The 25,487-nt window shown below is 41.0% G+C and overlaps 1 protein-coding gene across 3 annotated transcripts in view; it reads right to left on the bottom strand.

The window, feature by feature from the left end:
• Positions 1 to 25,286, bottom strand: part of GRV2 (DNAJ heat shock N-terminal domain-containing protein) — a 92,473-nt gene extending 67,187 nt beyond the window's left edge. For 2 of the 3 annotated variants that reach the window (XM_088957197.1, XM_088957198.1), the window contains exons 1-4: positions 23,975 to 25,286; positions 18,334 to 18,567; positions 18,041 to 18,128; positions 17,697 to 17,905 (exon numbers count right to left, since the gene is read on the bottom strand). In XM_088957197.1, coding sequence (XP_088813323.1) covers positions 17,697 to 17,905; positions 18,041 to 18,128; positions 18,334 to 18,567; positions 23,975 to 24,433 — 990 coding nt within the window. In that variant the 5' untranslated portion in view covers positions 24,434 to 25,286. The remainder of the gene's footprint in view (positions 1 to 17,696; positions 17,906 to 18,040; positions 18,129 to 18,333; positions 18,568 to 23,974) is intronic. The other variant, XM_088957199.1, reaches the window with a different exon arrangement.
• Positions 25,287 to 25,487: the final 201 nt, after the last annotated feature.

Genomic DNA, 25,487 nt, shown 5'->3' with positions numbered 1-25,487 from the left:
AAAACCCCAGTGTTTCCGATAGATCAGCCTTTGCAGTATCGAGAGGTCGTGGTGTTAGAGGTGGAGCTCAGGGAGCTCAGCCTGGCCGTAGTGGTAGCAGTGGACTGGCATATGGCCGAAGTGGTGGTAGTGGACCTACATATAACCGTGGTGGTGGTTGTACTGGAGGTCGAGATTCAGGGGGAGCCCGTGGTAGAGGTCGTAGTTCAGGTCCGAGGAGGTATACACACTGTGGTATGGATGGACATACCATTAATTATTGCTATGACTTGCATGGTCCACCCTCAACTTGGGCCAATCATGACGTGACTAGTGACAGTAGCTTCAGACAAGAAAGTCATTCAACTGATCAGATACCTCCTACATCCACAGATGTTACCGGGAAAGAGATGATGTGTTTCCCGTGATGAGTATGAGAGGTTTGTTCAAGCCACATCTCAACAGAACACGGCCACTCTCGCACACTCAGGTATGGCTTGTTTGGCATCCACACCCAATCCCTAAATTATTGATTCTGGAATCTCCGATCACATGACTAGAACTCCAAGTGTGTTTTCTTCCCTCACTCATTGCCCAACATCACAATCGGGTACCCTTGCTAATGATTCCACATCCTCCATTTGTGGTGTTGGTAATGTTAACATGGACCCTGTACCCTTATCCTCAGTTTTGTATGTCCTTAAATTTCCTTTTAATCTTATGTCAGTTAGTAAGTTGACTAAGTCTCTTAATTGTTCTATTACCTTTTACCCTTCTTCGTGTGTTTTTCAGGATCTCAAGACGGGTATGAAGATTGGTGGAGGGCATGAAGTTGGTGGATTGTATTATCTTGATGGTGATGGAAGTACGTCAACAGCTCTCCAATCATCTCTTTTTCCTCTCCAGTGGCACTGTCGATTTGGTCATCATTCACTGAAAGTTTTGAAGTCTTAGGTTCCTTCGTTGAGTCATCTTTCTGTTTTGGATTGTGATTCGTGCCAGTTGGGGAAACATCATCGTGTTCCCTTTAGTCCTAGAGTTGATAACCATATGTCGAGTCCTTTTTCTTTTGTTCATTTAGATGTTTGGGGTCCTTATAAAGTAATGTCATACAATGGATATAAATATTTTGTCATTTTTGTTTATGATTATTCAATGATGATGTGGCTCTATTTAATGAAAGAAATGAGTGAATTGTTTACCATTTCCCAAAAAATTTCTGCTGAGATTCACAACCAATTTGGTGTTCACATTAAATTTTTTTGTTTCGATAATGGTCATGAATATTTCTCTTCATCATTTCAAGAATACCTAGACCAACGTGGCATTATCCATCAAACTTCATGTACCTACACCCCACAACGAAATGGGGTGGCTGAGAGAAAGAATCGTCATCTTTTAGAAACAGCTCGATCCCTCATGCATCACATGAATGTCCCCAAACCCTTTTGGAGTGATGCAGTGCTTACTCCTTGCTTCTTGATTAACCGGATGCCCATGTCTATCTTTGATGGTCTTCTCCATTCACCACATTTTTCTTAACTTGTCTCTGTTTCCTCTTTCTCCTCGGGTTTTTTGGTGTGTCTGCTCCGTTCATAATCTGGGGCCAGAAAGGGACGAGTTAGATGCACAATCTATTAAGTGCATCTTCCTTGGCTATTCCTGGACTCAAAAAGGGTATAAGTGTTATCATCCTAGCTCTCAACGTTCCTTTGTGTGTGTTGATGTTACCTTCTTTGAGTCTACTCCATTTTTCTTGGGGTCTGGTAATGTTTCTTCCTCTTCATCACCTCCTCCCCTTCCTCTTCCAGTTGTGGATTCTATTCATCTTCTTCCAGCTGTGACCAAGTCCTTGCCTACGGTGCCACCACCTATTGAACGACCACCTATTTATCACATGTATACACATCGCCCACATGTACCGGCTCCTCCTCCAGCTCCATCATCGTTGACAGATCCGGTAGTTGTTCCCACACCAGCCCCAACCCCAGTATCTAATCTTGATCTTCCCATTGCCTTGAGGAAAGGTAAATGCAGTTGTACCTTCATCCTATTTCTAATTATGTCTCTCTCACTCATCTTTCTTCTTCCCATCGCCAGTTTATCTCCTTGTTATCCCCAAGGATGTCCAGGAAGACCTTGCTTCTCCAAGATGGTGTCGTGCGATGGAAGAAGAACTCTCAGCTTTAGCTCATAATCATACATGGGAACTCACAAAAGAGCACCAACCCCTCCTCCAATTCAGCCCTCGTCGACAGATCCTGTGGTTGCATCTTCTCCCTCGGGACCTTGGTCTTCCTATTGCCCTTGGAATGGTAAACGCACTTGTACTTCTCATCCTATTTCACATTATGTTTCAGCTACTCACCTTTCTGGAATGGTAAGCCCTTACCTCCCCAGGGTGGCAGCAAGCAATGGAAGAGAAACTATCTACTTTACAAAACAATCACACATGGGAACTCACTACTCTTCCTCTTGGTAAGCATGTTGTTGGGTGTAAGTGGGTCTACACAGTGAAGTATCTTCCAGATGGCAATGTGGAACGATTGAAGGCCAGGGGCTATTCTCAACTGTATGGTGTGGACTATATGGAGATATTTTCTCCTATGGCTAAAATTGGTTCAGTTTGAGTGTTGATTTCATTAGCTTCTATGTATGATTGGCCTCTTTTGCAACTTGACATAAAAATGCCTTCTTGCATGGTGATCTCATTGAGGAGGTGTATATGGAGCAACCACCAGGGTTTGTTGCTCAGGGGGAGAATGGTAAGGTTTGTAGACTCAAAAAGGCAATTTATGGACTGAAACAATCTCCATGTGCTTGGTTTGGCAGGTTCAGTGAAGTAGTGAAAAACCTTGGGATGAAACAATGTCAAATAGACTATTTTGTGTTTAGCAATGACTCAAAAGATGGGAAAAATTTGCTAGTGGTGTATGTGGATGATATTGTCATAACTAGGATTGACAAGCTGAAGAAATTCCTACAGGACCACTTCAATGCGAAAGATTTGGGTAAGCTGAAGTACTTCCTAGGAATAGAAGTTGCAAGGTCAAGACATAGAATTAACTTATGTCAAAGAAAATATGTTCTTGACCTACTTGAAGAAACAGGATTGTTAGGTGCTAAACCAGTAGAGACTTCTACGGAACTGAATGTCAAGTTGAGTGTTGACGCAGGTGAAGAGTTTGATGATCCTAGAAGATATAGGAGGTTGGTGGGAAAGTTGAATTATCTGACTATTACCCGCCAGATATATCATTTGTTGTGAGTATGATGAGGGCGGATTTGGCCCTCCAATGACATTGTGACACATGGCATCCCAAAACAGTTGGACGACACCCAGACGCCACCTAGGCGATGATTTGGAGACCTAGATTGTAGTTCGTCTTCGCCCCGACCTGGCGACCTGCCTTTACCGCCAACCTAGCAAATTCGACAACAATTTAGGCCGACTAAGAGCACCTCGTCACTAGCCGATGTGACCTCGACGCGAGGAGCTACCTCCCTCGAGGGCTCGTAGACCTGACTGAGGTCCAAGAGGCGACCTACGAGTTGTGCTCGCTGACAAATTTGATATGCATATCCCGACACTCCCAAGTTTCTCGGAAGTTGGCCCACGTACCGAGTATTCCGAAGGATAGCCAATGTGCGTGGCGATTACCTCCAGGGATCTCGGACTGGTTAGCCGACCTCCCGGAAATCTCGGATGCGATGCGTGAAGCCCACGACAAACAAAGCCTATAGAAAGGCACCAACCCCAATGACACGAAAAGGTACGTGCGGTTACTTACATTCAAGCTCTCTAGCATTCAAGCTTTAGCTCGCAACTACAGCAAGAATACTAACTTAAGCATCAGAGCGACCTCACCGGGTCATCTACCCCGGTCTCTCTAAACCTTGTTTTGCAGTTTGATCCTGCTCGCCACGTCAGCAACGTCCAGGCAACCTTCCAACTAGGAGCTTCCAGATCACGCATCATCAATTGGCGCCATCTATGGAAAATGCTACAAGAAGCCAAGTTCTCACCTTCTAAAAGGCTAAGTCCTCATCTTCTAGAAAACTAAAGATCTCACCTTTTAGAAATTAAAGTTTTCACTTTCTAATTTCCATTTTTATCAACTCAAAGGCACTTTTGAGCAGCATCAACACCCAGAACGAATATCGATTAATGGGGAGCAAAAACATCTATGATGAACCTGGAGAACTTCCCTGTGACAATCAGACAAGTTCAGGCCGAACTCAGCATCCCTAGTGCCCTAGATAAATACCCCGCCACCGCATGTAAATGCCCCTATCCCCACGGTAGAGCCATCAGCAATTCCCGTCCGGATCGAAGCGCGGCAGTTCCATGAGATGAAGCATGAATTTCCAGATATGAGCATGGGAGCAGCTCGATGTATTCATGTCAATGCAAAATAGGCAGTAGCAGAATGACCTTAACAACCAGCAGTTTGGCGACAGGCACCTCAGAGTAAGGTTGTCCCCACAGGTCGAGCCAATCATGGTTCCCACAAGAAGTTGATGGCCAACAGACTAAGCAGCTCTACCGACTTTATCTCAGCCTGGATAAGCCTCACCAATCCTCTTCGCGAGGTCTCCCCTATAGATTGAACCCTTCGCGTCTCCCGCAAGAGTTAGAAGCCTACGAACTATGCGAACGCCCTTGCGGGTTGAGCCCCTCAAGGCTCCCGAGCAAGTTGGCGACCTACAGTTAGTAGAGCTGCCCCCGGAGGTCGAGCTCCCTGTGGCTTCTCATAGGAGTGGACGACCAGCGTCATTACGAGGCTGATGCAGCGCAGCCGTGGCCCCGAACTTCCGACTCACACCAACAACATTATGCCCTTGCAAGGGGGGGGAAAACATGTATGTCTTGGTCTCGCAAGCTCTCATCCAGAAAGATAATCCCACGGGATGACGTAGAAGTAGCCATATGAGAAGTTACTATAGAATGACCACCCACTTAGGCGAAAAGCTCAGGCCGCACGTTGGCTAAATAAAAATAAGGAGAGTGGACCGCGAGTCGCTCCCAGAACTTAAGGGTTAAAGTGCGATAAAAGACCTCGACACCACATGAGATCCAGTCGCTTCTTCGGCATGGGCAAGACCAAGGATAAGGAGAGAGGACTATAAGTCACTCCTTAAACCAAAGGGCTATGGTGTCGAGATGACAAAAGACCTTGGCACAATACAAAACCCAGTCGCCTCTTCGACATGTGCAGATAAGTCCTAGTCACCTCTTCGGCAAAGGCGTGCTAAGACCTAGTCGCCTCTTCAGCATGGGCAAAATCAAGGATAAGGACTGTGGACCGCGAGTTGCTCCCAAAGCCTAAGGGCTAAGGTGTCGAGCTAATAAAAGACCTCGACACCACATAAGACCCAGTCGCCTCTTTTGCATGGGAAAAATAAAAAGCAGTTCGCATTCAGCACGAGAAAGAGAACAAAGGAAAGACTAGTTCACTTTCAACACCATGACAGACGCAAACTTAGTTGATCTCTTCACAATAGACCTTCACCTCAGTTTCAGGCTCCGCATCGAACTCGCTAGTTACTCTTTTGAGAACCAGCTCGAAGGACGTTGCGTCAAAGTCTACCTAGGTGGAGCGACCTGATAAAGCAGTCACATAGAACCCCTTCTTGAGGATAGCATGATAAACTTCGCTCTTGAGGTAATGGTCAGATTGCAGAACCCCTTGACGATTCCATTCCTAATAAGGTAGATGTCCTCGGGGTACCTGCTCCACCTCTCCTCGAGCGAATGAATTCGCTCTCGTGCCCTGATAATCAAGACGGCGAGGTCCTGCGTAAGGCTGCAAACACTTGGACTCTTCCGACCTGAGAAGCAAATTGGACCGACGCTTATGACTACGAGCTTATCGAATCAGTCATTCCGAGCCAAAAGGAGCAATCTACTCCCTTCGCCGAGCTATTTTCAACTCGGGAGTGGGGGCAATTGATGGGGGCGGATTTGGCCTTCCAATGACATTGTGACACATGGCATCCCGAAACAGCTGGACGACACCCAGACACCACCTAGGCGATGATTTGGAGTCTCAAATCGTAGTTCGTCTTCGCCCCAACCTGGCGACCTGCCTTTACTGCCAACCTAGCGACTTCAACAACAACTTAGGTCGGCTAGGAGCACCATGTCTAGGGCCGACCTGTAGCACCTCGTCACTGGCCGATGTGACCTCGACGCAAGCAATGACCTCCCTCGAGGGCTTGTCGACCTGACTAAGGTCCAAGAGGTGACCTGCGAGTTGTGCTCGCCAACAAATTCGGTATGCATATCCCGACACTCCCAATTTTCTCAGAAGTTGGCCCACGTACCGAGTATTCCGGAGGATGGCCAACGTGCGTGGCAGTTACCTCCGGGGATCTCAGACCGGTTAGCCAACCTCTCGGAAATCTCGGATGCGGTGCGTGAAGCCCATGCCAAACAAAGCCTATATAAAGGCACCAACCCCAATGACACAAAAAGGTACACGCGATTACTTACATTCAAGCTCTCTACTGTTCAAGCTTTAGCTCGCAACCCAGCAAGAATACTAACTTAAGCATTGGAGCGACCTCACCGAGTCATCCACCCCGGTCTCTTTGGTCCCTGTTTTGCAGTTTGATCCAGCTCACCACGTGAGCAACGTCCAGGCAACCTTCCAGCTAGGAGCTTCCAGATCGCGCATCATCATATGGTGAGTCAGTTTATGCAAGATCCTCGGATTCCTCATTGGAAGGCAGTTCTAAGGATTGGTAGGTACCTGAAGGGTGCTCCAGGTCGTGGTTTGCTATACGAAAGTGGATGGACTCTTGAGGTAGTGGGGTATACAAATGTTGATTGGGTTGGTTCTGTATCAGACAGGAGATCAACTACAGGGTATTGTACCTTCCTTGGTGGCAATCTTGTAACTTGGAAGAGATGGGGTTCTCAGTTGACAAACCCATGAGGCTATACTGTGATAACCAAGCAGTTGTTCACATCTCTTCCAATCCAGTCTTCCATGAGAGAACCAAGCATATTGAGGTCGATTGTCACTTTGTAAGAGAGAAAGTGATCAATGGAGTGATAACCACATCTCATGTGAGCTCAGGAAATCAGTGGGTAGATCTCTTTACAAAGGGATTGTCTCGGGGCAGAGTAGATTATATTTGTGGCAAGTTGGGACTATATGACATATAGTCTCCAGCTTGAGGGGGAGTGTTAGAGTTCACAGGACAGAGGTATTTTGGTCATTTGGGTGTATCTATTTGAGAGTGAAAGGTCTGTTTAATTCAAGTTTAAGTTGTGTGTCCCATCACTTATGAGGGACAATATGGTCTTTCTTGTAACTAAGATTATTGGAGATAAATACAAGTGGGTCGACTAGAGAGGACTGATTTCCTCTACTGGTCGAACCCTTCTTCTTCTTCTTCTTCTTCTTCTTCTTCTTCTTCTTCTTCTTTCTAGGACTGAATAAGGTTTTCACATAAAAGATGAGAAAATACAAAAAAAATAGTGATTTAAAAGGTGCACCTAAGGCGTACCTAAGCGCATAGGCAAGGCACATTTTAGAGTAGGTGCAGCACTTTCAAAAGGTGCACACCTGGTGTGCCTAGGTGTGCGCCTGATACGCCTTGTGCCTTGTAGGCGTGTGCCTTTTGAAAATTGTACGCCTTTTTGTTTTTTTTGAACCTAGCAGCTAGGTTGGGGGCTTTTTGCTAATGTTGTTCATTCATTCATCTTAATAAAATATCTTCTTAAAAGGCAATTAAATTTATAAAAGCATTATTTTTGTGTGAAAAATAAGAATTTAAGACCTTAACATGGACTTGTTTGGGCTTGCCTCAAGGGGCATGGCACAAAGGCGACTCATAGAATTAGGAATGTAATATGTTTTACATCACATTAGCTATTCGAAGTAATGTAATTGAAGAAAAAAAGAGATTGTGAGCTTCATATGCTTGAAAATGTTTTATGTGTTTGATTTTATTTTTAAATTTTCATTTGAATACGCTTTACATGTTATGTTTAAGAATTTAGATAATAGGTTTTTTAAAACATTAATTCTAAAATTTAAATTTATATTTCATAATATTTTTTAGATTTTTTTTTTGTTTTTTTTTATTTTCTGACTTTTTTAGCAATTTTTTGTATTTTTGCACCTTGCTTCAAAAAGGTGTGTGCCTCGCCTTGCGCTTTTAAAACACTAACAAAAAAAGCCCTTGCAACACAAGCTATTATAAAAAACATTGAAAACTCAACAATACTCCCCCTCAAATTGGCTCTATATATCAATCATGCCCAACTTGTCACATAACTCATTGTACCACAAACTTGGAAGACCCTCTTTGAGAATATCAGCAAGTTGTTGCTTCGAACTAACATATGGAACATAGATTTCAACCTTTTCAATCTTCTCCCTTATAAAATGCTTGTCAACTTCAATATGTTTGGTTCGATCATGGAGGACAAGGTTGATAGCGATATTTATGGCTGCCTTTTTATCACAATATAGGGACATGGGGTTCACAACATTAAACATAAGTTCTCCCAGCAAGTTCTTTATCCAAAGTACTTCAGCAAACACCATGGGCCATGGCCCTATACTTGGCCTCAACACCCGATCTTGCCACAACATTTTGCTTTTTACTCCTCCATGTCACCAAGTTTCCTCCCATAAACGTATAATATCCACTAGTGGATTTTCTATCATCCATAGTCATTGCTCAATTAGCATTAGTATAAACCTCTACTTTTAAATGATTATGCTTCCTAAACAACAACCCTGCTCCTAGATACTACTTCAAGTACTTAAAAACCCTTTGTGCAACCTCTAGGTGAGGAACCTTGGGACAATGCATAAAATGACTTCCCACTGCATAAGCAAGGTTAGGTCGTGTCATAGAAAAATAAAGTAGCCTTCCTATTAACCTTTGAAACTGCTTTGCATCCTTCAATTGTTCTCTATCACAATCTCCCAACTTACAATTAACATCAATGGGGGTATCAGTCGGCTTTACCCTTAGTTTACTAGTGTCTTGTGGAAGATCCAGGATGTATTTCCTTTGAGACACAAAGATACCCTTTTATGACCAAACAACTTCAAACCCTAGGAAATACCAAAGGGATCCTAGATCTTTGACTCCAAATTGAGAGGCCAAAAAATCCTTTAAAATATCCAATTACCTATGATAATAATACCATCTAGACATCTACATAAACTATCAATATTGCAACCTTTCCTTGACTCCTCTTAACAAAGAGGGTGTGATTAGATCGGCGCTGCTTAAACGAATAAACCCTACTTGCTGAACTGTCATGTGGCACTGCTCTAGGCCACACAAGACTTCTTCAGTTTACACACCTCTTCACTACTCTTGGCACAAAAACCCGATGGCTAAATCATATACACCTCCTCTTCCACGTCATCATTCACGAATACATTCTTAATGTCAAGTTTATGCAACACCCAATCCAAATTGACCATTAGTGACTAAAAAAACCTAAAATGGAGTTCATCTTTGCTATTGACGCAAATGTTTCAGCATAATACGAGTCATAAAGCAGGATATACCCCTTTTCCACCAGCCTTGCTTTGTACCTTTTCACTATCCCATTTGCCTGGTGTTTAACTAAAAACACCCATTTACAACCCTACTAGGTCTTTCCCTTCTAGAAGATCCATCAACTCCCAAGCGTTGTTCTTATAGAGGGCATTAATATCTTCATAGCATCTATCCACTCAGGATAGTTTAAGGCCTTTGCGACATTTTTGGGTATAGGAATACTATCAACAATGATAAAAAGGCACGGTAAGAGGGAGATGCATGCTCATAGGACAGATAGAGAGTAATGGGATGTTTGGTAGTGCATGACCTAACATTCTTTTTATGGGCAATAGGAATGTCAAGGTCATTTACACCATTATCAATAGAAATAGAAGTTGGATGAACCAATAGGAATAAGTGTAACTAATTGGGGTAGACTTACCTCCTAGGAATCTGATGATACTGATTGCACAATACCCAATAGCTCCACATCCGTGGAACATTGTTGGTCTCTACAGTGCTTATGTAGGAAGACACAAAAAGGAGCAAGATCTAAAATTGAAGGAAGTTGGACATGCTTCTCGTCCACTCTACTACTCTCTCCCCAAGGAGAAGCGAGGTAGAAAGGTTGCAACTCAAAAAATGAGACATCCATGGAGACATAATTTTTCCGAGAAACAAGGTTAAAGCAACAATAGCCTTTTTGAGTAGAGGGATACCACAAGAAAATACATGGAATGGACTTGGGGTTCAACTTACCACGGGAAGGGGACAAATCATGAACAAAACACAACAACCAAAGATCTCAAAGGAATGGAGAACAAAGGCGATTGAGGAAACAAGAGCTGATGAGGGACCTTATAGTCAAGCATCCCAAATGGCATACGACTAATCAAATAAATGACGGTGAGCACAACATCCATCCAAAACCTCTTAGGAATGTTCATATGCAACAGTATCCCACAAGCAACTTCAAGAAGATGTTGACTTTTCTGTTTAGCAACACTATTTTGTACTCTTTTTCGTTATCTGACCGAAATATTTGAATTTCTACATGGAATTGAATGAACACCATTTGCTAAAAATCTTTCACAATTCTGGAACTTCTTCCCTAGTACGCATACGGAAGATCAAATATAGTGAGAATATCATCAATCAAACTGATAAAATATCTAATAGCCACCCTTAGATGGTGTAGTAATAGGCCCCCAAACATTAGAATGCACAATATGGAAAGGAAAATAGTATTTTTTTTATTACTTGAAGAAAACAATGTTCTACAATGCTTGCTTAATTAACACGTTTGACATTGAAAATTTGACACTGAAAGAGACTTAAACAAGCATGAATAAATAATTTAATAACTCAAAAGACATGTGACCTAAACAATTATGCCATAAGAAAACTTGATTCTTATTAGACTGACTCAACTGACTACTCAATTCTGATACTGATGTCTTGAAACCAGCTTCATTCTCAAGAAGATAAAGTCCATCTACCATGCTTCCTCTAGCAACCGTTATCCCGAAGGTGAGATCCTAAAACACGCAAGAATGAGGGAAGGTTACACTGCAATTCAGGGATTGGGTAATAGTACTTATAAGGCCCTGTTCGTTTTTCGGTAAGTTATTTACCCGGGTAAATGCAGTTACTTGGGTAAGTTTTTCCTGGGAAACACTTACCTGGGTAAGTGCATTTACCCATTTTCTTTTATTTCTCATGTAAATAAGACGACGACTATTTTAGCCATAAAAATTCATTAATAAAAAGGGCATTTTTGTCCGATTCAAGTATTAGCAACTTTCCCCTAGGTGGGAACGTTATTTACCCACCTAAGAGATGGGATATCCAGGAAAATAAACTTTCCCAGGCCCCTACATAAATCTGAAAAAAGAAAATGGGATTCTTGGTCAATGGGAACCAAAATCCCATTGACCAACTTTCCCCCCTCTGAAAATCCGAAAAAAGAACGCCCCCTAAATAGCAAATTGAGAGAGGAAGTCATGGAACATGTAGTCCATTGGTGAGAACAATGCCATGGGGAAGGGATATTGCTCCTTGACCAGCAATGGAAGAGAGATCCATTTGCAAGTTTTACCTTACCCCTTCCAGATAGGCCATAGGAATGAAACAAATTGGACTTATTGGTCATGTGATTGGAAGCCCCATAATCAATAACCCATGGGGAGTCAGAAGCTAGTGTGGAAACATGGAAAGAAAAGGCACCAATACCTGATGTAGATGAAAATGAAGTAGAGGGAGTATTGGTTGCACTATCCATCTAACACAAGGCCCTACCATAAGTGTCTAGGTGATCACAAAATAGGTTATGAGCTCTTTGCGGTCTGAACTAGTATGATGCTCTGAGGTGCAGTAGTAGTACTGTTGGGCGAAGAATCATTGGTTGCTACATTTATTGCATCATACTTCGTTTGTCCTTGCACCTTGTTTGACTCCTGATTCTCAGTTGCCCACTTTGACTTCCCAATAAAATCCCAACCGGTCTTACATGTATGCTTGGAACACCCACAATGAGTACACCACAATTTGTCCTTGTCATCACCCTTCCTTATCACATTGTTACTAGCTTTCACAGCCAAAGCAACCTGCTGCTCCCCCCTCAATTGTAATTATCAAACTCCGTTTGCTTTCCTCATATTGTATTATGACATAGACCTCTTGGATTGATAGAAGATCACTACTCCCCAAAATTTGGGCCCTAAGGAATTCATACACTGAGATTCAGCCCTAACAAGAATGCAAAAAAACACTGCTGGGAGCATAGTTGTCAAGGCGTCACCTAGGCGACTAGGCAGCTCACCCAAACGCCTTGACATTTAGCAACTAGGTGCCCTTCTAGTCAACCAAGCGCCTACCTAGGCGACTAAGCACTAGGCGACAAAAATGACAAGGTGGGCACCTTTTATAATGTCATTTATATTGATGCATCTTATTAATGTATGTGTCACTACATTTTATTATATGCTATATATCAATTATACTTTGTTTTAATGTTTTACTATTGAAATTTAAAAGATCAAAGGGTTTTGAGGAGAGAAAAAGAAAAGAAAAGAAAGAGGAAAGAAAGAATAGAATAATAAAGTTCTTTTTTTTCTATTCTCTCTCTCTAATTAAATAAAACAGAAACTTCATCCTTGTTTTTTTCTATTTTACTTTCTATCTTGAATATTTATCATATAAAGTTAATAACCTTCTTTAGCTGCTAATTAATATGAATTTGCTCCATTAAATACGTATTATAGTAGTATTATTTTTTAAAATAATGAAATTAATACATGTAAAAGATTTTTATCTTTTAGATGTGATGATTTGCCACATTTTTAGAGGAAATTTAGTGTTCTTAATAAAGAGAATTGCTATTTTTTCAATTAACATACATGCTGAATGGTATATAAAACTAGGAAACTAGCCAAAAGTGCCGCAGGTAACCATGACATTTTGCAATTGAAACGCAATTTGGTACGAAGGTCAAACAATTCAGGTCAAATAATGCTGCAGAATACTTTGAAAGGTCCTTGAATCTGTTTATGGAGGTTGCTGGAATGGTTCATCAGTCATCTTGTGCTAGTACCCCCCAACAGAATGGGGTTGCTGAGCGCAAGAATAGACACCTATTGGAGACTGCTCGAGCCTTACTAATAATTCAACACAAAGTTCCAAAAAGCTATTGGTCTCAAGCAATCCTTACGGCATCATATTTGATAAATCGAATGCCATCCAAGGTATTGGGGATGAAAACTCCTTTCTCTGTTCTTTGCCCTCATCTTCCTGACTTTCCTCTTCCACCGAGAGTCTTTGGTTGTATATGCTTTATACATGTCAAGGATCCGAAGAAGACCAAATTGGACCCTAGGGCTACAAAGGGAATCTTTTTGGGGTACTCCCCTACTCAGAAGGGATACAAGTGTTATGATCCAATCACCAAGAAAAAATATGTCACAAAGGATGTGGTGTTATTTGAATCTCAATCCTATTTTCACTCTTCCCAGAATCCTTTTCAGGGGGAGACTAGTGGGATGGAAGAGGATTCTTCTGTTCCCCCATTCTTTGTACCTCTCTCGACCTCAGGCCTTCCATCTTCTCCTCCTGATCCACCTAGTTGTGGTATCTCGGGTGAATCTAGTGAGGCTCCCATTGTACCAGCTACTACTAGTGATGTTGCAAATATTACTGAAGACTCCAGCAGGCTGCAAAGAGATATCAGAATCACCTACAACAGAAGGAAGAAGGGTCCTCTAACTCATGACAGCGACCAATTGGATTCGGATCAACCTATCTCAGAAACTCAAGGTAATCCTATCAGTTCCTCTGACTTAGATCTTCCTATTGCCCTTCGTAAGTCTACTCGTTCTTGTACTATCAAATACCCCATTGCTGATTTTGTGTCTCACTCACAGTTGTCTCCTCGTTATTGTTCTTTTGTGTCTGCTCTATCTTCTATGCATGTTCCTACCAGGTATACTGAGGCAGTATCTGACCCAAAATGGAAAGAGGCTATGGATGAAGAAATGAAAGCCTTAATGAAAGCAAGGACTTGGGAATTAATGGATCTACCAGAAGGGAAAGGCACTGTTGGATGCAAGTGGGTGTTCACTGTGAAGCATAGGGAGGACGGGTCCAATAAGAGGTACAAGGCTAGACTGGTAGCAAAAGGGTTTACTCAAAAAGAAGGGAATGACTACAAAGAAACCTTTGCTCCGGTGGCAAAACTCAACACAATCCGAGTTCTATTATCATTAGCTGCAAATTTCTCATGGGAGCTACATCAGTTGGACGTGAAGAATGCTTTCTTGAATGGTGACCTGCATGAAGAGGTATTCATGGATCCTCCACCAGGTTACGTTTTTGGCAAGAAGGTATGTAGACTGAGAAAGGCCCTATACGACCTTAAGCAGTCCCCTCGAGCTTGGTTTGAGAAGCTATGTGGAGTCATGAAGAAAGGGGGTTACACTCAAAGTGGAGCAGATCATACCCTATTCATAAGGAAGAGAAATGGCAAACTTACAGCAGTTACAGGGGATGATCAGGAAGAGATTAAAAGACTAAACGAGTTTTTGGTTGCTGAATTTGAGATCAAAGCTCTGATACCATGTTTGCTGAAATAGGGTTGTCAAATGAGAGAAGAGGAAGAAGAAGAAGAAAAGAAATGAAATGGGCGGCAGAATGATGCTCAGCCAGTCCTAATCTATTATATATAAGGACATTACATAATGTTACATAAATGGACAAGAATGCCCCTGATTAGTGATGGGACACCTAGTCAAAATAAACACTAAATAAGATTAGGCCCAGTAACTAAGGCCCAATAACTAATGACTTAAGACCCAACAAAGATAAACATATAAACTAAGACAGTCGAACCAACACTATATATCAATTATACTTTGTTTTAATGTTTTACTATTGAAATTTAAAAGATCAAAGGGTTTTGAGGAGAGAAAAAGAAAAGGAAAGAAAGAGGAAAGAAAGAATAGAATAATAAAGTTCTTTTTTTCTATTCTCTCTCTCTAATTAAATAAAACAGAAACTTCATCCTTGTTTTTTTCTATTTTACTTTCTATCTTGAATATTTATCATATAAAGTTAATAACCTTCTTTAGCTGCTAATTAATATGAATTTGCTCCATTAAATACGTATTATAGTAGTATTATCTTTTAAAATAATGAAATTAATACATGTAAAAGATTTTTATCTTTTAGATGTGATGATTTGCCACATTTTTAGAGGAAATTTAGTGTTCTTAATAAAGAGAATTGCTATTTTTTCAATTAACATACATGCTGAATGGTATATAAAACTAGGAAACTAGCCAAAAGTCAGTTTTTTATATTATAAAACTTTTATTGCCTAGGCAACTAGGCGACTAGGCGCCCCAATGTCGCCCAGAATCACCTACACGCCTTGAAAACTATGGCTGGGAGACCAATTTCTTGTATGATTTTGCATCTTCATCATTTTTCCACTCAATTGTCTAGTAGTGATCTAACTCTTTCCAAACTGAGGTAGAGGCTGAATGGTAAGTAGACAAGCTACAAACACCCTGCTTACACGTAGAGGACTTAGCTTGCAACTGATAAATTTTTTAATAATGCCTTTGCTCAGAATATGTTCATTTAGCCTATTCCCATATCTCGGTTGCTATATTAACCCACATAAAGTTCTTTCTCACTTCAGGTTTCATAGCTACAAGGAGCCAGGATATCACCATACTGTAGGTCCCATCAATCATATTCAACAATCCCTGCCTTGGGTTCCTTTACTTTGCTGTTTTTGTAACCAGCCTTCCCTCTTGCTGTAACATACAATTTTATACCCTTAGACCATACCAAACAATTTAATTTATTCAACAGCGAGATTGGCATAGGAAAATTCATGTTGTCAACCCCAACACCAAATGTTCCCTGAGATGTTGTGACTCCAGAAGACACAAAATCGTCGATGCCATTAGAACAAATACCCAGATCATCAAAAAACAGTCTGATCACAAAAATAAGTCCAACACTTCACTTCCGGTCCTCACAAATAAAAGAGGGGGACCAAACACTGATTGCACTAGAGGGATTGCTGAAAAGTTACTGCACAGACTGGCCACACAGCCCAAAGTTCAAGTCTTACTCACCAGTCCCCAGGACACATACGGCAATGGAAAACAGCACACACCATGATCCTACAATCCATTATAATCACAGAAAACAAAGCACAGAACCCAAGAAACACTGCTCACAGCATCCGGCTATCACCAAATACCTTTTCTTGGCACCATGACCAAGGAAGAAATGGAAAAACATGAGACGCTGCTGGTCACTCCAGTCCAATGGAGAGAATCCTTTGGAAAGATGTGGCCCATTCAACTCCTCTTAAAGCTGTCACTAATCCAGTTTGGTCCCCTCCAGCTGGTGGGTTCACCAAATTGTAGTTTGATGGTAGCAGTGATGGAAACCCAGGGCCATCAGGTATTGGAGGAGTTTTCAGGGATGAGGGTGGAAGAATTATTGCCTTGTTTTCAGGCCCCATTGGAATTGGGGATTCCCTAAGAGCTGAACTCTTGGCAGTTTTGGAAGAGGTAAAGAGAGAAAGGAATTTGAATATAAAATATCTGATGGTGGAGGGTGATTCAATATTGGTTATTGGCTGGTTACAGAATGAAGAGATGGGATTCTGGAAATTTTTAAATGAAAAAAAAAAAGAAATTTAAGCAGCTGACTCAAGGCATGGAAATTAAGATTCAATGGATTAAGAGAAGTGCAAACTCCTTTGCTGACTCACTTGCCAAACAAGGGGTGGGAAGAGATGGTCTTTTTTGGGCATTGTTGTAATATGAGTATCATTCTCAGGGAGGGTGAAGAGATTTTACCCCTCCCTCCTTTCTTTTGTACTTTATGCTATCATTAATAAAATTCTGTTATTATCCAAAAAAAATCCTTTGTTTCACAATCCAAAAAAGGAAGAAAAAGGAGAGCAACACAATCGGGAAGTCTTCTACAGCCCAAGAAATTGCTCTGATGCCATATTAAAGAAAGTGCATGAGCTCCGATACCATATTATCCAGTAGAAACCAACATGAGAAGAGAGGAAAAGAGAGGAGAAGAGGAAGAGGAGAGAAGAGAGAAGTTTTGGGAGTCGAAAAATCTGGGCCAGTGGCACCCTCTTGGATATTTGTACCTAAGTGATAATTAAAAGGTGAGAAAATACAAAAAAAAAAAAAAAAAAAAAAAACATAGAACAGCACAAACCCAGTGTGTCAAGATCCCAAATTCAATAGTCAGAATTTGTTAAAGAAAGCATGGTTTTAAAACATCAAGGTAACAAGTCATTCAGTTCAGCCAATTCAGCTGTTACCAAAGGCCCCCAAAGCTAAGTGCAGCTGTCTATATATCAAACAACACCCACTGTAGCAAAATCCATCAGTTCAGAAATCAGTTATATGCAAACCAATCTAACAGCTCAACAGTGAAAAGAGTCACACACTGGCATAACAAATCAATAGTGCAACTCTGCTAAAAAGCAGGGAGTGTCATATGCACAAATAGGAGTTCTCAAGAACATGCTAACAAGATGGCAACATGTAAGTAATAAGTGGCTAAAGGTAATAGAACAATAGAAGGATTCAATAAATGGCAACAAATTTTGCAACCTCATTGCTCTGTTCATTTTCAGGAAACCAATTGCTTACCTCATAGTTCTCTGGTCGCCTTTCAACAAGTGAAGCCTTTGTAAGAATGAGTTGGCGGGATACAGCATCACCTTGCTCCCCGAGTCCACCTTTAGGCCCAATACCCAAACTCAACCCTAAAACATGTGCAGTTCCATGAGCGGAAGACCGCAACCTTGTCACAGACCATCCTCCACATGGAGTTTCTTCAGCCCCAACTGCTTCTTTGGCTGAACAACAAAGTTAAGTATTAAATAAGATGCGGTGCTATATCAATTTTTTTATCACTACAATGGTGGATCAAATTAAACATGACAATACATGCATATTGCAATACCCGTGAAATACAGTTGAAATTTATTTACCCCGTTTCTTAATATAATCTACCGCAGTGAGTGATTGAGAACTGTCCATGGATAATGACAAACCAACCGTGGATTTTGCAGTTTTGGTCTGCATTGAAAGTTCAAAAAATATAATAACTGATGCAGAGCACTACTAAAAACCAAGGAAAATTAGAAGGAAAAGTAGCAGGTAAAGCCAAACATTCCCACTGAAAACTAGAATGCACTTCAGTCATTTATGCAAACATCTATGTGTTCTATTTACATTGAAATTATAGATAGGTAGGAACTAAGGCAGAAGATTCCAATCATACCAAACTTGATATGATGGCAGTGTTTGTGGTTCCTGATGCAGCTTGAAATGCTTTGGATTTTCTTCCATAGAGAGGGCAAAGAACAAAACCTCCGTGTTCAACACTTTTCTTCCCATAAGCATCAGACAGAATAATAATGGCAGGGGAATCCATGTCTCTGAAATCCAGGCACCATCGAAGGTCTCCAGATTGCACTTCAAGAAGCTCAACTCCAACAGCAGTAACTTTTAGTTTCTGCACAAACAATGGTTAATAAATCTTAATACAAATGCATTTAATTTAGCAGCAAAAGTAAAGTCAAGGGCAAAAGTCAAATGGTTTATTCAAAACTCGGGCAGTATACAGACATATCTGATGCATATTTCACCAGGTAGGTAGGTTCTTATGTTAGATGGCATTAAATTCAGCCCAGAGAAAAGTTAATTATATTTCCAGAGATGGAAGATTGTTTTGGAGCTTCATCAGTCTAACTGTCATCATCTAAGCCTTGTCCCAACTATATAGAGTTGACAACATGAATCCTGTTCCGCCATTCCATCCTGTTGAGTACCGTATCCATTGTTAAATTGTGAGCCCTTAAATCATTTCTCACTACTTCAACCCATGTCCTTGTAAACCTGCCCCTAGCTCTTCTAGCCCCTTCAACTTGTAGTAGATCACTTCTTCTTACTGGTGCTGTAGATGGTCTATTCTGCATATGCCAAAAGCATCTCCACAAGTTTAGAAAGATTTTGAGTAACTTTAAGAGGTGCAGGGCCCATGTTTTGGGTAAAAGGTAAGTTGGGAATCAAAAGGGGAGAATTGAGAGAAGAATTAGAAGGCATGGCGGCTTACAGGCTTCATCGGAAGAATGCTTCCTCTGCTGGTTCGTCAGTGGATGATGCTTCTAACAATCAAATATATGGGTGTGGCTCGGGGATATGCAAAGATAAATCAAGTTCAAAGGAATTACTTCAAGATACACAGGGTGAGGTCACTTCCATTGCTCTGTTGCTTGAACCAGTTGAAGGTACTCAAGAACTGTGCCCTATTTCTATTTGCTTGGAGCTGAGACAGGAGAATGGGGGTTTTGTTCCTAGTTACCAGGAGGAAGCCTCAGAGAGGGAGTCGGGAGTAAGGGAGGTGAGTGAGGCTATGGTGGAGAAGGTGGAAGAAGTGGTGAACAACAAAACCAAGGATGGGGAGGAGGCAGGTGACAACAAAGAAGGAAGCGGCAATAGAAGTTAAGGACGAGAAGGGGATTGGTTTAGAATTCTTTAATCAAGACGTGTTGCATAGGAACAGCATCGATTATGTGGTATTTGAAATGATTGTTGGAAGACTAGGAGTGAACTTGGGTCATAGGGGGCCTAGGGGCAAGAGACGAGTTTGGCTGGAAGTGGTGAGGTTTTGGAGGCCCCAAAAAAGCCCAGAGTTTCGAGCAAGCTCAACATGGTTCATGTTACTAAGGTCTTCTCAAGGTTGAAAAATGGTCTGGTGAGAACTGGGCCAACCAATAAGATTTATAAAAAAGAGTTAAACTCAGATCTCTGAGTCTTGAGAACTCGTGCCTGGATTCTTCACTCTCATCTGAAGGGGCTGGAAAGATGACCCTTCCAGTGGATTCTCAAAGGATGGAGTTAAAAAGTGATCGTTTAGAGAAAGCAACTAGGGTTGATTCTGATTCGAAAGAGGTTTCTGTCAAAGTGATGCCAAGGGAAAAGGAAACAAAAAAAAAAGCATGGACTTGAAGACTCTAGTTGACAAAGAGGTGGAAATTGGCAAGTCTTTGAGCTTGTTTTTCTTAGGAGGAGAGAACTTTGATAGAAGAGCTTTTGAAGCGTTTGGGAGAAAAGAGGAAGGAAGAAAGGTTCCTGAAGTGTTAGGGATAGAAATTTGGGATGAGGAAGGAGGCCCAGATGAGTTTGGTGAGGTGGAAGATTGACCTGCACATAGTATCTGCCCTGCTGGAGTAGTCGTTGTTGTGCAAGAGTAATGTTATCTCTTGTTTTCTTTCCCTGTTTTTTTTTGTTGTTGGTGTTGTAGGTGGTTAGTAAAAGTCATTGGGTTTGGGGGTGTCGTCTTTTTCTTATAAGTCGCTTGGGGATGTCATCTTAACACCTGCTTTTAGTTTGTATTCAGTTTTATTCCTTTTTTAATAAATTTTTCTTGTTACTTATCCAAAAAAAATGCATCTTAGTCCCCTTTCCCTCATTTTATCATCTATTGGAGCTACTCCTAAGTTCCTTTGAATAAATTCATTTCTGATGATCTGATCCTATTCTTTCTAGTTTTCCCACTCAGCCATCTCAACATTTGCATTTCAACCACACTCACTTTTGGGACAAGTTGTTTCATGATTGTCCAACACTCTACTCCTTACAATATTACTGGCCTTGTAACAGTTTTATAAAATTTTCCTTTTAGCCAAAGTGGTAAGTCTCTTGTCACATAAGACTCCGGATGCACCTTTCCAATCTACCCATTTTGTTGTAGGGGTGTAAGTTGGGTTGCCCGGTTTGAAGATTTCCAGATTTCCAACTACTTTGGGCTCGGATTTCACCCAGGCACATTGAAGATTTAACAAACTCCCAACCCAAGTTGCACTCCTATCTAAATTCTACTTCAGACCTCTAACCTTGCAGGGAAGTTTCCATCAAAGGAGGTGTGGGGCAGCCCTGTACCTCCAAAAATTCAGACTTTTTGCTGGGAAGTGGTACTCCAAAAAATTAATACCTTGGATTTATTGCAAAAGAGAGAGGCCAAATATGTGCCCCCCCCCAGTGGTGAGCCTCTTTGATCCATCTTTTTGCAAGCAACCAAAGGTTCGTGGAAGGGTTATGTGGAGAGCCACAAGAGCAGCTGTGTAATGGTCAGTATGGCCGTATGGGAGGAAAGAAACAATAGGATCCTCAAAGGTGTATTTAGATCCAAGGAAGAGGCAGTGTAAGGAGTGACCATTAAGGTCATCCACTGGTTGAAATCTTATGGTCTGTTTAAGAACTTCTCAGCTGAAGACATTTAGAGAGATTGGGATGTTGTGGCAGCTAGAACTCCACCCAAAGCTGTGGTACAGAAAATTTGGTCCCCACCAACACAAGAAAGGGTAAAACTGAACTTTGATGGAAGCTCTATAGGTAATCTGGGCCCATCTGGAATAGGAGGTGGTTTTTTTTTTTTTATCAATAGCATCAATTTTATTAAATTGAAAAGAAAGTGGTAATTACAGACTGTTAAAACAGTTTAAGTTCATGAGAGATAAAAACTCTTATCTCTCCCCATGAAACCCCAAATCCCTTACAATTGTGCCCAAAACAATGAATCTCTCCCCACCCCTAGCTTAGGAATAGGAGGTGTTTTCAGAGATGATGAAGGTAAAATAATGACTCTTTATTCAGGTCCAGTAGGAATTGGAGACTCCTTAAGAGCAGAAATCTTGGCTGTACATCAAGGAGTAAGATTGGCCAAACAGTTGGGGCTACAGAAGATTGAGATAGAGGGGGACTCTGCATTGGTAATTGGATGGATCATGGATGCAATCAGGGCATCTGGGAATTTGGCAACATAGACAGCTGACAAGGGAAATTTTTAGCAAACAAGGGAGGTTGGTGTTTGCTTTAAGTGGGTAAGGAGATCAGCCCATGGTTTAGCGGATACCTTAGCAAAACAAGAGACCGTAAGGGAGAATTTGTACCGGGCAGTGCTGTAATGTATGATGTCTATTGGCTTAACCTCTTCTACTAGGCGTTGACTTCTATATTTCAGAATTCTCATTAATGAAGTTACCAATTCTGATCCAAAAAGAAAAAAAAAAATCCTCTTCAAACTCTCCCTTGTTATGGATTATCAAACTAGAGTAACAGAAGAGATCACACTCTTGGTCTCCAATCTTGAGTGTACCCTGATTTCTAGGACTGTTCACAAAGAGAACCAAACCAGCCCGACTCGATCTGATATGGTCGGTTTCCAAAGGCTGTTAGTCAGCTTCAGTTCATTAAAATGCACAACCCGATTAATCAGGTTGGTTACTTGGTTTCAGTTTATAAGTTTGCAAACCAAAAGTATCCCGACCCAACCAACCATATATATAGCCTAATATCTAGTGAAGTGGCATCTATCTAATATAGCCTAGTTGCTAGCCCACCAGAACCCAAAAGTTGAATTATCTCTCTCTTTCACGTTCCATTTCAGTAGTTTCCAATTTTTCCCTTCTTCCTTACTTCCTAGTTCCCAAAAAAGTTAAATGCATTAAAAGTTGTCTTTTCTCCTTTTCACAACTTTTGACACTGGAGAATTCTAAGTTCCCAATTCCCACAAAAGTTAGGATGCCTTAGAAGTTGTCTTTTTCTCCTTTTGAAAACTTTTGGTCAGTGATTTGTTCGAAACTGACCAAACCAACTCTTCATGTTTCAAGTTGATTTTCCTGCCTGGTCGATCAGTTTCAATTGGCAGAAACCTCAACCCAAGTAGGTCGGTTCAGTTGAAAAAATTGTGTGCAAACAAACCAAACTGACTCATGTGCAGCCCTACTGATTTCTACTCCTAGTATCATTAAACTTACATTGCATATATTCTGTTTTACTCTTATTTATGTAAAACCACTTGTTTCTGTGGCATTTGACCATAAATCTAATTTTGCATTTAATTCTTTGGTTTCATCATAAGTGAATATCATGCACCATGGGATCTCCTCATGAATATATTTAGTCAATTTATCCATAACTAGTGCAAATAAATAAGGGATAATTGTTGAGCCTTGGAGAAGTCCCATTGTAATTCCAAATTCCACACACACAAACATGTATATGTACAAACTATTAGATAAAATTTTGACAAAACATTGGCTTATTCAAAACCTTGCCTTTGATACAGTCTTGTTAACTTATGGCTATGAGTTATGATAAAATTAAGGAAAACGGAATGAAGTTTGACCATACCAAATAATCCAGGCAATCTTTTTGAAATATGAAACTGCCTTTGAAAAAAGAAGCAATACATGCTCAAATAAATCCTCTTTGCTTTCTATGATGTTCAAAAGAAAAATAAATACATTGAATCTTTAGGAAACCATGTACGCTTGCTTTCTCAAATCACAAAAGAAAAAAAAAATCTAATCAGGTCCTGGAAAGGGGGTAAATAAATTAGCTTAGATTAAAAAAATGGCTACCTCATGTCTATTGGTAACAAATCAAATTTAGTTTAGTTTCTCAACCGAAATAAAAGATCCAGCACAAAAGCTTTCAAATACATCACAATTTTATTGGATCAATTCTTTTAGATGAAGTAAGTTGCTAATCACAAATCAAAACTAATTTAATCTCCTACTGTCCCATACTTGGTAGAGAGTGGTCATTAACTAGTTGCAACAATTTATTAAAACCCTCTGGTTCTAAGGAATTCAGAAGGATAGACTGGCAGGGAGAGCAGAAAGGTGGATTGTATAATTCGAATGCCCTGATTTTTTTTTTCTTTTGTCTCTTATTTTCCCTATTATATTATAGACAAGTATAATGAATCCTTGTCCAGGAAAAGTAATAAAAGCATTTAAATCCAGGTGCATGGCAGTGCCAATAGAAACTTCGAGAAAAGTTGCGGGGAAACAAAGTGAATTATATAAGCTGGGATGAACAAAGGAACAGGATGGCTATTGAAAGTAACTTACAAAAGGAACCCACTCTGAAGTCTTTCGGCGAAGATGAAGCACCGGGAATTCTGCAACAGCACCAATTTTGCTCCATCTAATTCTGTACAATTCAGTCAATATACTTGCTCTAAACTTTGAAGAGAACTTAATAGCCTTGAATTTTCCACGACCATCAGTGCGGACACTGATTGTGAACTCTTGCGCATTTTCATCCCGTCCTAAGATTGGAGCTGCACCTTCATAGTCGCTGGCGACATCATATGAATTGGTAACGGAGAGCGTTGATGGATCCAAGGTGATTATTGCAATATTAGAGATACACAAAATTCGTTTATACCGCCCACGCCATGAGTGTTTCACCACCATATACCTCGCCAAGTACTCAAGTTCTTCGGCTGCAGGGGGAGCCGAAGAAGAGTCACTAGAAGAGGGCTGGTGGTCAGAAGCAGATGCAGCATGCCGGCTTACAAAATCCATCTGCGAAAGGAATTCAAGGGAATGAGTCCGACGAGCATTAGGACGGAAAAGGAACCACAATCCCAAGCCCGTCTGAGCCGCTGCCGGGCTTTGATGAGACTGATTCGCCCCCAGTGCTTCCCAACTTGGTGAATTCCTCCAACTTTGATCACTTACTGATACTCCGGATATTGAAACCTCTCTAAACAACTCAAATCTTTCATTGATGAGCCGATAAACCCTAGAAACTTCAGAAAGTACCTTGAATTCTTCGGAGCGCTGAAAGTAGAGAACGAGATGCCTCTAAATTTTACTTACCAGGACAAATTTCTCTGCAAATTCTCCCAAAATTCAATATGAAAAAACAAACGGATCCACAAAGTTTAAATCGACAAGCACAAGAATGATGAATTTCCTCCAAAACTTGACCCCTATATTATAACAAAGGCGAAATCTTTAGGGTTTTTTACAAGATTTCATTACAAATAAGCAACAAATTGCTATGAATTTCTCCTCCTAACCTAAGCCAAATCAAACACATAGGATCATCATTTAATGTTTCTCCATTTCCTTTTTTCTTCTAAATCTTCTTCCAACCGATAGCTTTCAATCACTGCCAACAGACTCGAATTCGATGAAATTCCGGATGGATTCCACACTAAAAGGAAACAAGCATAAAAGCAGTACAAAATGAAGCCTAGAATGTGAAAGAATTGAGGTGAAAGAGAAGGAAGAGAAACCGTGGCCAGCTAAGAGAGGGCCGGTCACCTTCGTTAAGACCACTCTGTCAACAGACTTTCGGGCTCGGCCATTAGGAATATAGAAGATTTCGCTAATATACGCCTGTTGGTCGATGAACCCGTCAGATCACGGAATCTTCGTTCGTGTGAGATATGTCTGTATTAATAAGCTTATTAATGGCTTAACAAACAAACATGAAACATGGGCCATGGCTAAGTGACCAGACCAATGTCCACATCGTCACATAGCCGACTCGAATTAAGGTGAATCAGGTGACCATGGACCGAGTTCGGATCAGCTATTAACAACGTCCCAGCCGATCATTGTAGCCATA

This window comes from Nelumbo lutea, chromosome 8, assembly GCF_056320005.1.
Source record: "Nelumbo lutea isolate HS-2025 chromosome 8, American lotus-T2T, whole genome shotgun sequence".
NCBI classification, from domain to species: domain Eukaryota; kingdom Viridiplantae; phylum Streptophyta; class Magnoliopsida; order Proteales; family Nelumbonaceae; genus Nelumbo; species Nelumbo lutea.
The sequence above is the reverse complement of the archived record's forward strand: the minus strand, read 5'-3'. Positions and strand labels throughout refer to the sequence as shown.